General features: G+C 42.3%; 1 protein-coding gene across 1 annotated transcript in view; it reads right to left on the reverse strand.

Moving 5' to 3' along the window:
• Nucleotides 1–6,812: 6,812 nt before the first annotated feature.
• The window catches only part of LOC139409268 (Fas (TNFRSF6) associated factor 1), a 91,330-nt gene continuing 82,270 nt past the window's right edge, over nucleotides 6,813–15,872 (reverse strand). Inside the window, exons 18-19 of the mRNA XM_071154165.1 lie at nucleotides 15,343–15,558; nucleotides 6,813–8,021 (exon numbers count right to left, since the gene is read on the reverse strand). Of these exons, the coding sequence (XP_071010266.1) occupies nucleotides 7,938–8,021; nucleotides 15,343–15,558 (300 nt within the window). The 3' untranslated portion in view covers nucleotides 6,813–7,937. The remainder of the gene's footprint in view (nucleotides 8,022–15,342; nucleotides 15,559–15,872) is intronic.

Below are 15,872 nucleotides of genomic sequence, written 5' to 3' on the forward strand. Positions count from 1 at the left end.
AATTGATTTGGGACTCGTTAAATAAATTAATGTTCCATGTCGTTGCAATACCAGCCTGCTGAATTATAGCTTTTCGCCCAGGCCTAAAGTTTAGCCGGATGTTAGGCCCATAATAAAAACACAACTACAGTCAATTAAGCGTCAATTTGAGTTTAATCGATTACCAATTTACTAGAATTACAAAACAGTAAACATCACCAATTGGCATGATGGCATTGATCATATTTCTTCCTTGTGTTTTTACAAGAGCTGAAATTACTGACACGAGTTCACAGTTGTGTCAGTATTTCAGATCTTGTAATAACTTAACAGCTATGTCACACAGCATTTAGATTGTCATGCAATTTACATGAGGGTCGGGAAACAAACCTATTGGCTTGTTATTTTTTTGCTCCTTTAGTTTATTTTGGTGGTTGGCTATTCATGCAGTCAGAAATACGTTTATAAAAATCGCACTCCGCATATCTACTCACTATCTAATGTTTTTAGTGAGGAATAAAAAAAAACGGAAAAATAACAAATCGTAAAAGCTACAACTCAGTAGGGCAACGAATGAGGGAAAGTTAAACAATTTCAGAAATGGAAAAAAAAAATCTCTTGTATGCTAATTGATCCTCTAAGCACGCAGCGAAACGTAACTGCATCGCTTTTGCCCTGATTAGCCTCATAATAGCTGTTGATTAAAATGCTGTTCACAATACATCATTTATAAGTGTAGGCCTACGGAGGCTGTATTTATTATATTCTAACAAAATAAAACGGCCTAAAAATGGAACATATTGATACGTTTTTTTCCCCTATTGTGTTACTGGACTGTACGTTTGTTTACTCCATGTGTAACTCGGTGTTGTTTGTGTCGCACTGCTTTGCTTCATCTTGCCCAGGTCGCAGTTGTAAATGAGAACTTGTTCTCAACTGGCCTACCTGGTTAAATAATGGTGAAATAATAATATATATATATATATATATATATATATATATATATATATATATATATATATATATATATATATTTTAAATGGCCTACAGTCCCTATAAACTACATGAAACAAACATTTTAAACGTACTGTAGCTGTGCCAATGTTTGTGGCCAATTGCATTAAAAATTGATTAAAATGGTCTGCGTTATCCTAAACAGTTCTTATTCCGTTTGAATTTACATAAAGGATACAATTCTATAAAAAGGCATTTATTTTTGTAGGCTTCAAGAGGTTTAATTAAGTTCTGAACTTTATTTACTTCTACAAATTGAATAAAAGACAGACCAACAATAATGCGAGAAAAGACCTAAAAACAGAAATGATACATTTTTCATATGCCATAAATCCTAATATCAATCGAAAAACAGTTGAGTTTTATTACTAGGGGGACTCACTGTAATCAGTATTTAACGGTCCAATGTACAGTATACATGTAAGCTTATAGATTTACACCATATAAAATATGGAGGTTACTGATTAGTGTTCCACATAGCTACTTTACCTATAGAGAGTGTGTGTGTGTACACACGTTTATTTCTACTAAATAATACTTTTACTATCACAACCTTTATATTTGCATCATCCAAAGCTACATTTACTTTAGGGGTGGGGTATTAGGCAATAATGGTAAGGCTCATCATAAGGCTGTTAAACCTAATGAATCATATCTTCTGATGCTATGTTGTGAAGGGAGGTACAATTAATATGCATTAATTTGGAAAAAGTTGTCGCTTCAGATGAACGTTTTTGACTCTTCCACCTCCCCTACTCACTGTCCATCGACCATGCACACATTGACTCTCGCTTGCTCTACCCCCACCACCACACTCCCTCTTATTGAACAAGAAACCCAGAGAGAAATGAGCCCCCTTTTGTGCCCAACAGTTTAAGCTGCATAGATTCTGTTTCTTTGGCACTCATTGAGTGCCAACATCTCTGAGAAAGTAAACTTTGAGTGACCCTCCAGGTTAGTTTAGTCTGGGATCCCTCCATCACTTGGTGAGTGGATTTAAAAAGCAGGATGCTGTGGGATCACATCTTACTTCAAAAGGAGAGATGACTTGCATCAGGAATTCTGTTCCCTCACCAGGGGCCAACATTCTTGACCCTGGAAGACTGGTTAAACATTATTGAACACTTCCCTTTTGTAAGTCACCACCTGATATTGCCACCAGTGAATCTGTGTCATAGGAAGCCAGAGAATAAGTCCATTGTCACACCGCCACATTCTCAAATTGTGGGATTTAACGGTGGTGGCATTACAAGATCAGAACCTGAGTGACAGCCACCGTATTTAAGACACTGACATCCAAAGGTTGATCAAGAACCCCCAACAAAATAGGTGTCCTGGGAGTTCAAGCTGACATCACCAAATAGCCAAGCCATATTGACTTGATTTGTACATGCATAATAACAGCTATCTGCATTCTAATATCCATATGAACATGGGCCTACACAACACTTACCTTGTTATAATTATGGTACGGTCCAGTCTAAGAGAGATGGTGGAAAATCTCACAGTCAACAACATAAAACAATATTTATACTAAGCATCATACCCATACATGGAAGTGGGACAGTGAAGTCAAATATTTTTGGAAGAAAGCAAGTTTTACAATTCTGAATGATCAAGTCATTGAGACTCACCTCACCCACTGTTTACTGCAACATTATGCCTGAGAACGGTTTTCCTGGGGAATATGATGACTCCTACAAACTTCAACAATATTGTAAAAACAGGCCTTTACGGACAAATTATTTAGCGATAAAGTGGTTTTGAATAACCGTGTAGACATCAATACCCAACCAATTCTCTGGAAGAGAAATCTTCAACAGGACAAATTGCAATTCTAGTACAGTAAAATGTTGTTTTAGCATGGCACAGTTAACATATACTGGCCTTAAAAATATATTTAAAAAAATCAGGTGACAAGTTGGATCAAGTTGAGAGAAATATCATAATATCCAATAGGCATTTCTGACTGAATCATCATCATTAGTTGCAGCTGTACAAAAGAGATGCCCAAGTGCATTAGTGAACCATTCAATGATTGAAACAGTAATATCACACACCAGGAGTTGCACAATCCACATAGTTCCCTGGGGAAGAAGGCCTGACAAGGATTATGCACCTGTCTCTTGATTAAGTGCACCTAGTATATGTTCAATGAAATCCTGACCTTCCAGTGACCTCTCCTCTGCCTTAAGCTCTGTTCAGGATTCCTTATTTTTACAGCCATGATGTCAACTCTGGGCCAAAACAGGTAGCTCTGTATCTGGAAGTGCCCACCTCTGACATGCAGCAAGATCCTTCCATTTCAAATCACAATCTTACCCATTTAAACAAGTCAGAGTTGTGGGAGCTTAAAATGGGAAAGCATGAGGGAAGTTTGTCACTGACAGTTATTTGTTTCGCCAGGGTATCAGGAACACTTTTTCTATCTTTGTATAATCCTGGATAATTCAAATGAGAATTTAAATGCTGTGAGCAGTATGTTACTGACATGGTGTGTCATGTCAGGTTGTGAAGGGGACCGACTGACGCATGCTCTGCTCGGTCTCACCAGGCACACACACAGCAGCCTGGGGAAGTCTGACTGAATGAACACATTAAACATTCAAATTCCTTGCGTGAGAACCAAGAAAGCGGTGGGTATGTTGCAGAGGGATGAATTCGCCTCAAGGATGGAGAGATTCTTTCCTCTCCACTTAAACAGAGGTCATATGAACACAATCTGACAAGAAGATTAAGAATGTCTAGATTTTCTTATTTGCTCACCACCTGTTTTAACCAATGACCCAATGAACGTCAGACTCCTGCTCTGAAACACACTGCATGAGCTTCTGTTCCAACTTAATGACTGACCCTCCACCCAAAGAATAAATAAGAATGCCAGAAATAACTAAATCTATTCTGGTCATTTCATTAGAGGCATGCATTGAGAGCACTAATCCTGATTCCCAAAACCTTCCTCTTTGATAAAAGGAAAAGTCCTCAGTGAACAGGAGGGCTCTACTGTTGGGCCCACTGTGCCGGCTCAAACGTTGCTTTTTGCTGTTAAAAGAACGCCATTTCAGATGGAGAGATAAGCTTATAAGCTTGTCGTGGAAGTGAGATTTTTTTTTGCCTTTGTGGCAGATAATACCAGGAGATGTCTGGAAAATATTGCTCTAAACCAAGAAAATAATACAAATTACGACACCTACTTGTCCAACATCTCATTCCAGAATCATGGCCATTAATATGGAGTTAGTCCCCCCTTTGCTGATATAACAGCCTCCACTCTTTCCTCTAGATGTTGGAACATTGCTGCAGAGACTTGGTTCCATTCAGCCACAAGAGCATTTGTGAGGTCAGGCACTGATGTTGGGCGATTAAGCCTGGCTCACAGTCAGAATTCCAATTCATCTCAAAGGAGGTCAGGGCTCTGTGCAGTCCTTCCACATCAATCTCGACAAACCATTTCTGTATGGACCTCACTTTGTGCAAGGTGGTATTGTCATGCTGAAACAGGAAAGGGACTTCCCAAAACTGTTGCCACAAAGTTGGAAGCACAGAAAAGTCTAGAATGTTCACTGGAACTAAGGGGTCTAGCCCGGACCATGAAAAACAGCCCCAGACCATTATTCCTCCTCCAATAAACTTTAGTTGCCACTATGCATTCGGGCAAGGTAGCGTTCTCCTGGCATCCGCCAAACAGACTCGTCCGTCAGCTATCAGATGGTGAAGCGTGATTCATCACTCCAGAAAAACACGTTTCCACTGCTTCAGAGTCCAATTGCGGTGAGCTTAACACCACTCCAGCTGACGCCTGGCCTTGCGCATGGTGATCTTAGGCTTGTGTGGGGCTGCTCGGCCATGGAAACCCATTTCATGAAGCTCCCGACGAACAGTTCTTGTGCTGACGTTGCTTCCAGGGTCACTTTGGAACTTGGTAGTGACTGTTGCAACTGAGGACAGACGATTTTTACCTGCTACATGCTTCAGCACTCGGCGGTCCCATTCTTTGAGCTTGTGTGGCCTACCACTTCGTGGCTGAGCCATTGTTGCGCCTAGACCTTTCTACCTCACAATAACAGCACTTACAGTTGTTGATCAGGACAGCTCTAGCAGGGCAGAAATTGGACCAAATGTGGCATCCTATGATGATGCCAAGTAGAAAGTCACGGGGCAAGGACATTCTACTGCCAATGTTTGTCTATGGAGATTGCATGGCGATGTGCATTTATACACCGGTCAGCAACGGGTGTGGCTGAAATAGCAGAATCCACTAATTTGAAGGGGTACCCACATACTCTTGTATATATAGTGTATGTAGACTTCCTGACTGATGTCTTGAGATGTGAATATATTGACGCAACATCATTTCCCTTCCTCATGACGCCATCTATTTTGTGAAGTGCACCAGTCCCTCCGGCAGCAAAGCACCCCCACAACATGATGCTGCCACCCCCGTGCTTCACGGTTGAGATAGTGTTCTTCGGCTTGCAAGCCTCCCCCTTTTTGATCCAAACATAACGATGGTCATTATGGCCAAACAGTTCTATTTTTGTGTCATCAGACCAGAGGACATTTCTCCAAAAATGTCCATATTTTTCTCCATGTGCAGTTGCAAACCGTAGTCTGGCTTTTTTAATGGTGGTTTTGGAGCAGTGGCTTCTTCCTTGCTGAGCGACCTTTCGGGTTATATCGATATAGGATTTGTTTTACTGTGGATATAGATACTCTGTACCTGTTTCCTCCAGCATCTTCACAAGGTCCTTTGCTGTTGTTCTGGGATTGATTTGCACTTTTCACACTGAAGTACATTAATCTCTAGGAGACAGAACACGTCTCCTTCCTGAGCAGTATGACAGCTGCGTGGTCCCATGGTGTTTATACTTGCGTACTATTGTTTGTACAGATGAACATGGTACCTTCAGGCATTTGGAAATTGCTCCCAAGGATGAACCAATCTTGGAGGTCCACAATTTTCTTTCTGAGGTCTTGGCTGACTTCTTGCGATTTTCCCTGTTGTCAAGCAGAGGCACTGAGTTTGAAGGTAGGCCTTGAAATACATCTACAGGTACACCTCCAATTGACTCAAATTATGTCAATTAGCCTTTCAGAAGCTTCTAAAGCCATGACATCAGTTTTTTTCCAAGCTGTTTAAAGGCACAGTCAACTTAGTGTATGTAAACTTCTGACCCACTAGTGCTGTGACAGTGTACTATAAAAGTGAAATCATCTAAACAATTGTTGGAAAAATGACTTGTGTCATGAACAAGGTAGAAGTCCTGACTAACTTGCCAAAACTAATTGGTCAACAAGAAATGTGTGGAGTGGTTGAAAAACAAGTTTTAATGACTCCAACCTAAGTGTATGGAAACTTCGACTTCAACTGTAACTGCTGTTCCTATGAAGTCCACATACATTTGTATGTATAGTGTATATGGTTACTGAATAGCAAATACTGACGCATGATCATACACTGATACCCATCACTAGTTACATTTTTTATATTAGATAATAGAACTGATTGTCCATCAGGAATTCAGTCACTCAGTACACTGAAGTTCATCCAAACGTATTGCTTTTAGAAATGTCTCAAATGTCTAAAGCAAACTCAGCCTGCATATCGACATGTAGTCTTCACAGCTACTCCCGAGAGCCAATCGCTGACCAGATGTGGTGTATTTTCCCCATGCCTGGCTTGACAGGAAGCTTACCATGTTAGCTAACGGAGTTCAGCATGCTGACGTACACACTTTAGAGTCAAACACAAAAACTCCTATTCAGATCCTTCATACAAGGACAGCCCATAGCCTGCTGGCCAAATAGACAATAAATGGTTTAAATAATATAATAGCTTTAATGTTTTGTAGAAAGTTTGCTGAGGTCTCATTGACAGAAACCCTGAAATAATGACTCAGAAGGTGACAAGGAATAAACCAAATTTAAATAAAACCTAATAGCCACTTAAAATACTAAATGTTCCAAGTCAGATTTACAAAATGAATAGCCTACCCATCTCTCCACTACAGCTCAAAACACTCACGGTCAAATCTGTATTAACGATACCACTTAAATTAGGGGGAAAAAAAAAAAAAATAAATCACAAAAGGCCACAATAATACAAAATTCATATGACGTGTATGTGTGTGTGCGCGTTTCAAGAGAGTGCTGGCTCAGACGGATGCATGTTCATATATATTTTATATAATGTATATCAAACTAAAACTAATACAGCATCAAACTTAAAAAGGATCAAGAAAAATAAAGTAGTAACAGTTGGTTGTGGAGCATTTTGAAATTAAAACCAGATTGGTCAGAGCAGAGCAGGAGGGGTGCAGATCAGGAACATTGAGCCTCTCTGGCTGCGGGTGGGAAGGGGGCAGGAGGGGGTCCATCCCTGGTTGGGTGCATGGAGGGGCAGGAGGGGGTCCATCCCTGGTTGGGTGCATGGAGGGGCAGGTGGGAGCAATGGGGGTACGGCCAATTGCAGGTGGAGATTAGATAGTCCAGCGTTCTCCAGGAAATGTCTCCTTGCTTATTTTATTCAAACAAAACATGACTTAAAAAAAGCAGCCGTACTGTAGTGGGAAGTCCTTGTCCGTGATGCTGTTCTTCTACTCAAAAGTTTCTTATTAATATCCTTTATCATACTGTAAGTGTGGACAGAGAAAACCATGACACTGCAATTAAGTGAGGGGCGAGAGTGTTTGGCTGTGTGCTTGTGGTAGCTTCTCTGTGCAGACGTGTACACTAGGCATTCATGTACGATGCACAGGCCGAGAGCAGGGATGCTTACGCGTGTGTGTGAGTGTGAATAGTGTACTGTATATGTTGTGTATTGTGTGTGTTTGAGAGTTCACCTCCATGTGAGAGGGTGGTCTGTCTCTGTAGACCCACTAAAACCATGCTAGAACTCTTCACTACTCTTCCAGCCAGTCCCACCACCACATGGCCAGGCTGTCCTACTCTTTAGCTTCCAGGAACAGGGTCTCCTGCGGGAAAAGCTTGGCCTCCAGTAAAGACGAGGCTGGGTCTAGCTGGGTGATCTGCAGAGAAAGAGAACAAGAGAAGCATGAGAAGAGGACACATTCATACAGGATACATGACAGTCATTACACAAGTCTTTGTTCTAGCTCCAGTTGGAAGTGGCATTTAACCACATGTGCATACATGGAAAGTGTTAAGTTGCAATGTGCCTGGTAAAAAGTACAAACTATCAACTAGTCCAATTCTTAATCTTTTTATCATTGAACACTTTTCTGTGTACCTTGGGACATGTACACAAATGTGAAAGTACCAAAGTACACCATGCAAACAGACGTACTGAAAAGGTGTTAACTTGGCCTCTGCTTGGGGTATGTCTCTAAACTACATCATCAAGTGGAAAAGCCGTTGACGGTGAGACAGTAATCTGATCATCTCTGTTTTGGTGGCCAGCGTTGCGTTTCCCCAGAGAGATTGATCATTTCTGTTTTCTAAGGCTTCCATCCAAACTAAACAGCTGTGGTTTCTACAAGGACCTGCCTTGAACGATGTGTGTTACGACCTTAAACTAATCACCTTTACCTACAAAAACAAACAAACAAAAAGACATAAGGTAGATGCTAATATAAAAAAAAGACATACAGTATCAATAAGTGTCAAAATATTCATCATTCAAATCCAGGTTGAGGGCATCGGCAGAGCAAGATGGTAATAATGCATTGCCACCCATAATGCAGCCAATTTCGTCAGCCATGTTGACACACGGGTAACCTATGCTGTTTAACATGAGACAACCCAGCCTGCTAGCTTATGAGGGTTAATCACCGGGAGTCTCCTGTTACATAGGCCCCCGTCATTCCCTTCCCCACACCTGGGTCCTCTGTCTACTGTGACGTGGGGGCCAGGGCAGGGCTTATCTGTTGCCTGTGGTGACAGCCTCTGATTAGACCTCCTGTTATGATCACTGGGGTGGTAATTAACTAGCAGGCATCAGACAACCAGCGCAAGAAGGTCCGAGTTCACCTCACACTGATGAGACCATCCTCACAACGACATTAGGTGGAGAAACACTGCTGGATGATGTGAAAGCTGGAATACCTTTGAGGCTGAAACCAAGTTAAACACCCACCTCAACTCTCCTTTCACCATGGAGTCAGAGTTTGCTCTGTAACTATCCTGACAGATCTCGCTCTCTCTCAACCTCTGCTCTGGCTGGGGAAGTAATCCCTGCAGTTGTCAGTTGTCCTGCCCGGTTCACCGTTGAATTTGGATGTATTGTGCCTGTTATGCCGCCAACAGGCTGATCCTTCTCCCTGATATGACATGTTCTTCTGTTCTACCACACACATATGGTAATAAACTAATCTTCCCTCAATATAAATAAAGAGTCGTCTTTCCTAATGAGTCATATTTCCAATGATCATTGAGTCATCAAAACCTAACCTTCAATAGAGCTACATAATTTCAACGGTATGATGCCGGGAGGTCAAAGAGGAGCAAGAATTCATCAGCAAACACAGCTATTCCCAGAGGAAAAGGGAAATGTCACACCAATGGAGGCTCTTTGACATCACGTTCTCATACTCATTTCTCCTGTCATTAGTGCTCCTCGCTCCCCAGCATGACCTGAGCTCATAAGGCAGCACAGGGAGGGGTGTCACGTCAACCTACACAACGCACCGCAGCCAGGGGAAAGCAAGATGGTGTGCTGCTAAAAGATTACATCCCAACGGGTGAACTGAACACCTTTTCCCCCCACCTTTTGCTCAGTATTTCACAAATGCCAGCTATGCTAATGAACCTGACAGGCTGTTATGACACCACAGCATCAGGTATGAGTAAATTAGGGTTTAGGGAGGAGCAGGTGCGGCTGTGTGTGTGTTGACGGGGGGAGGGGAGAGCATCTGACTAAAAAGAAAGTCGAGAAACAAGATGCCACACTGACACAGGAGACAAGCGCCATCAGTGATTGTTTACATTGTTATCCAATTAAGAGACCATAAGCATTGAGGCATCTGTCAACAAACAAAGCTGTTGTTTTTCTCTCCACTCTGCGTCGCGATATCCTCTATATTTTCACTGTCTGGCTCTCCCTATATCTGATGAATTCTCTTCTCCCCTGACTGACACATACAGCAGCCGGGCAGAGCCTGACACAAACATACACAGGCCTACATTATTCATGATATGGCCAACAAAGCAATCTTATCAACGAACAGCTCTATGATAAAGGCAATACACAAGCATTTAAACTGTACTGTATGACTTGTAATTACATTTTAGTGTAGTAGATAAACCAACTAGATGTCTGGCACACAACATGAAAGTCTAGCATCAGTCTGTGGAAGGCCATTTGAAGTGTTTTGAAGGTTGCGGTTTAATCCGTAGCAGCGGCGTTTTCTCAAGTGCTTGACAATGTTACTGGATAATCATCTAACCTGATCACACACTCATCCTGACGGAGCAGAACAAGATGCCACCTTCCTTGAGAGACCCACTACTACTGCCAAAATAGTCTAATTCCTCTGAAGATGTCATATAAAACAGTTCTCCATCAAATTAAAACTAATGGCAAATGTTGGTCTAAAACAGGCTCATTCACGTACACTACTTATGCAAGTTACCCAAGGACTATGGAGGTTTCAGTGTGTGAACATCAATGTGGGTTGTATCAAGACAATAACGCACAAGAAATGTTATGACTACCCTCGGATGTCCCACTAAGTAGAATTTCTAGATTTTATTTGAGAGGATGTTGGAGCTTTACCTTCAATCTTTAGTAAAGGACTAGTAGGAACATTTCTTTATATCCGTTTGAGGATCTGCCATCACATCTACAAAATAATGGATTAACTCCATGTCATTGTCTTCAGTGTTATGATTATCGTGCTTAACATAATTAACACTTAAGTTGAAGTAAAAATAAATATTGCAAATCACTTCATTAGTATGAATAAAACATTTGATAACTTGAGACGAGTGAAAAAATAAACACCCGTCTCAAGATGTCAGTTTCTAACAATCAAACGTGCAGCTGAAATAACATTTTTTTATGAAGCCATTTAGGTTCTGTGTTAATTCAAACCATATAGCTTGTCTGTTTTAAAAACTTGTGTTGTCAAGTGTTTATTTGGCCAATTACAAAAGCAGTGGGAGATCATTATGTGCTTCCAGGAACGATGACAACACGTAGAGCCAGGGCGTGAACAACACACTTCAAAGTGGGCCGCTGCGCGGCCTGGAGAGAAGGAGGAGGGTGAAAAGGGGGGCTGCCGTTCCCCAGGGGAACAGGCCCTGAGCTTTTAACTTCTCTGGAACAGGGAAGCAATCTGCTCTCAGAAGTCCCCTATATGCTGTCTAGAGCGGAGCCAACACAAACACCAGTCCCACACACACACAGTGCATAAAGTGTGAGACTGAGTACAGTATGCATGTACAGGACTATGGGGAGCAGGTAGCCTAGCGGTTAAGAGCTTTGACTCAGAAACCGAAAGGTCGCTGGTTCAAATCTCCAAGCCGACTAGGTGAAAAATCTGTTGATGTGTCCTTGAGCAAGGCACTAAACCCTAATTGCTCCTGTAAGTCGCTCTGGATAAGAGCGACTGGAATCAGAGCTATAACCTACATGGAGCTATATCCCACATGCATTCATACATGTGGGAGAGGATATGATGGAAATACTTTTGGGGATGGAGTATGAATTTTGGGACTAAATCAATAAACTGCAATTGTTCTTCCTTGAAATGAACCAAGTTGTGCAGATGTGATGTCTAGTTCAGTTGGACACGAGGATCATTTCATAGCACTGTTTATTTTTCCTAAATCTAGAGTTTTGTCTAAATCATTCTACACATTGGTACTGTTCAAACATTTCATTTTCAGAAACCTGGAACAACAATTAGGGTAAGGTTAAACTCAGCACAAAGTACAGTATCACAACGTGAAGAAAAATATCCTGTGAAGAATGTTTGGGGGTCTAAAACCTAGACTGAGCTAAGTTCACTCACGACTGGAACTACTAAGTATCTAGACCACATACACAGTACATACTGGTTCTGGTGAGTGTGAAGAAACATGTTGACGCAAAGAGCAAAACATGTTACTTCCTCCAATAACTAACAAGCAGTCAAAGAAACAAAAGTATAAAGTCAGCGATGCATTTTATTTTATTTCTGTTTAATCATCTTCCACTTAATTGCTTTCTTATTGCTGGCAATTATCTTGAGTTGTCATGCAGGGGAAGGAGAGAAGAAGTTTAAACATTTGCGGTGTATTACAAATGCAATAGTGGTACATCCGCTAATCCGAGCAGAGCAACAGTGGAAGCGTCTGGAGGAGATTGAGGCTCCTTTTAATTAGAGAGGAGAGCTGCAGGATTAGACGGACTGGGCACTGTTCAGATGCACAAACACTCTGGCACACACTGCTTGGTGATGTCCACAATGGCACTCTGTTTTCTATGTAGTGCACTACTTTTGACCAGGGCCCACAGGGTAGTGCACTACTTTTGACCAGGGCCCACAGGGGAGTGCACTACTTCTGACCAGGGCCCACAGGGTAGTTCACTACTTTTGACCAGGGCCCACAGGGGAGTGCACTACTTTTGACCAGGGCCCACAGGGTAGTGCACGACATAGAGAACAGGGTACCATTTTGGACATACCCATAAACTCTGCTCTCTCTTTCTCCTGTCCTCTGCACCACATCTCTCCTAGAACGTCATTGGAGATGAAGACATTTTTATCTTGGCCTAAAACACATGGATTTTAAAGTGTATTTAAGAAGATGTGAATAAGGCATGGATATGCTTGAATAGATGAAGGCATGTGTGCCCACCTGAGTGTGTGAGCATTTGTATGTGCGCCAATGTTTGTGTACTGTATGAGTAGTGTACGCATGTGTATAAGTGTGTGCATGTGTGTGTGCGTGTGGTGTGAGTTAGCTAGAGTGAAGTGTTTGTACCCCCATGTTCCCTACAGACCTGGATGGCAGGCTGTCTGGGCAGGCCTGCACACACACACTCCCCTTGATTAATGGAAATCCCATTTTGTTTCCACCACTCCAATTAAGCAGGGAGTTAAAATGGTGCTCATTAGCTACCTGCCACAGCACAGAGCAGAGCGTGGCCAACAGCTCTAATTACTGGGAGGAGAACTCCAGTCGGTGCGGCGCCATGCACCGCGGATGCAGAGGAACCAACCGAGGAGAATACTGTTGACTGTATCCTAAGTAGCCAGCGCTCTTCTGTGTATACGTACTGGCTAATTAATATTCAACACATTATAAATGCACTTGTGGATAGAAGTCACACACACTCACGCAAGCACACGAAAAAACACATTTCTCATTAGCCCACCATGGCTTTTAATTATACAGAAATCCTCTAACTATCTGAACAGTCACACTCTCTGGACTCTAGGGATTGAGATGAGCAACAAACTGGAGCCACATGCAGGGGTGAGCCAATTATGACTGTGGACTTCTCCTGCAGAGATGTTACATTACAGGCTGCTGTGTTGATCACTGCTTAGTACCTGTAGTTAGCCAGCCAAAGGTACTGAGCAAATAAAGATAAACATACTGTAGAGTTAAATAATGGTCATTAGTTACACTTTGGTTCCACCTTGTTAAAAGTAGGGATGTGTTCAAGACGATTCGATACAAGAACGATACGTTTTAGTTAAATGATTTGGAGAACAAATCGATGCAATTCGGTTCAACGCAATCCGATGCACTAACATTTGTTGTTGCTGTTCGAGCTCATGACCTAGGCCTCTGAGCTTGATCTGTCTGAGCTGACTTCTGTGTTTGGTGTGTAAATGATTGTACACCGGAGTATACCAAATATTAGGAACACCTTCCTAATATTGAGTTGCGCACAACCCCCCCCCCCCACACCCCTTTTACTCTCAGAACAGCCTCAATTTGTTGGGGTATGACTCTAGAAGGTGTCAAAACATTTCCACATGTCAACTCCAATGCTTCCCACAGTTGTGTCAAGTTGGTTGATGTCCTTTGAGTGGTGGACTATTCTTGATACACATGGGAAACAGAGCATGAAAAACCCAGCAGCGCTGCAGTTCTTGACACAAACCGGTGAGCCTGGCACCTACTACCATACCCGTCCAAAAGCACTTCAATCTTTTGTTTTGCCCATTGACCCTCTCAATGGCACATGTACACAATCCATGTCTCAAAGCCTAAAAATGCCTTCCCCCTTCATCTACACTGATTGAAGTGGATTTAACAGGTGACATCTATAAGATATCATAGCTTTCATCTGGATTCACCTTGTCAGTCTAGGTCATGGAGAGAACAGGTGTTAATGTTTTGTATAATCCGTGTAGGTCTATGGCATATGGACTATGTAGGCACCTGAGTTGAGCCATAATAGCGTTGGGCCAGTAACCAATAGGTCGCTGATTCGAATCCCCGAGCCGACTAGGTGAAAAAAGTCAGTCAATGTACCCTTCAGCAAGGCACTTAAGCCTAATCGCTCCAGGGTCGCCGTCAATGGCTGATCCCTGGCCCCACTCTCCGAGGGTGTCTCAGGGAGAGTGGGATATGCAAAAAAATAACATGACTAATTCACACTTGTATAATACACACTAATGTGTGAAATAGGACAAATGTAAGCACTCACCTAATAATAACAATTATTAGGGAGACCAGGCTTCTACCACCCCACTACCACTATCAGATTAGGGGTGTTTAAAGGAGCCTGTTTTTTTGTCTTCAGTATCTTACTTTCATTCCCGTAAAACACTTTTTTCAACAGCACATAGATAACCTGTGTAATTGGCTCGGTTGTTACTCAACTAAAAAAACCTAATATCACGCAAGCCATTTAAGCATTTGAATGCTGAAGGTGCCGCGCAGATAAGCAAGATCAGGAACAGACCGCCTACCTCACGTTGGTCAGTGCGCGAAGCTGGGCACAGTGCTCAGTTTGACTAGGCTACTGACATTGCCTGGAGTTGTTCTGCATGCAAAATGACTTGTAGATCAATGACTCAACACAGTTAAGCCTACATGTAGTTCCACACTAAACGAGAGGATGCATCAGTTGTCACAATAGAGGAGTTCTTTTTTTGGAAGTTAGAAAGAACACAACAAAATATTTTCTGATCGACGCATGCTACATTTCAATCGGTTTGTGGCTCGATGCACTTTGTATTGGGGACTGATACGTATTGGTGAATCGCTACATTCCTAATATAAACACACTGTGGTGCCGTGTGGCTCAGTTGGTAGAGCATGGCACTTACAATGCCAGGGTTGTGGGAACCAGTACGAGGTGGACCAGTACGAAAAAAGTATGAAAATGTATGCATTCCACTACTATAAGTCGCTTTGGATAAGACTAAAAATGTAAATACTCACGTTTCTGCGGGGGAAGGTGGTGAGCAGTTTGAAGTCATCCCAGGGGTAGCCCTTGGAGGCCACAAAGTCAAAGAGGACCTGCAACTTGGTGCTGCCCAGGAAGCGCCGCACCAGAAACTCACCACTGGGAGTTCGTATACGCAGCTTGCTAATTGGCTCTCCTCCCTCCTCCGCAGGCTCTGGCGGCAGGGCATGTTCCAATGAGAGACGGATGGCCTGAACAAAGGGGAGGGACAAAGCGATCATAGAGTTAGGTAGGGAAGGGGGTGATTATTCACAGTTGGACAATGACTTAAGTGTGATTAATTTGCTTACAATGACATAGATTCACTTTGTTTCATGGAACAAACTGTGGTAGAAAGGGGAACTTTAAAACTACTATTTATGAGGCAACATATAAATTACACTGAATCCACAAGGCATCAAATCCTCTGGCCTCTTCTTCCAAAACGTGTAGGCTAGTCGGTGAGTCTCATTAATAAAGACATGCAGAACAACGCTAACTCGTGCCGGGGTAGATTAGATAACTG

This window comes from Oncorhynchus clarkii, chromosome 5 (assembly GCF_045791955.1).
Source record: "Oncorhynchus clarkii lewisi isolate Uvic-CL-2024 chromosome 5, UVic_Ocla_1.0, whole genome shotgun sequence".
NCBI classification, from domain to species: Eukaryota; Metazoa; Chordata; class Actinopteri; order Salmoniformes; family Salmonidae; genus Oncorhynchus; species Oncorhynchus clarkii.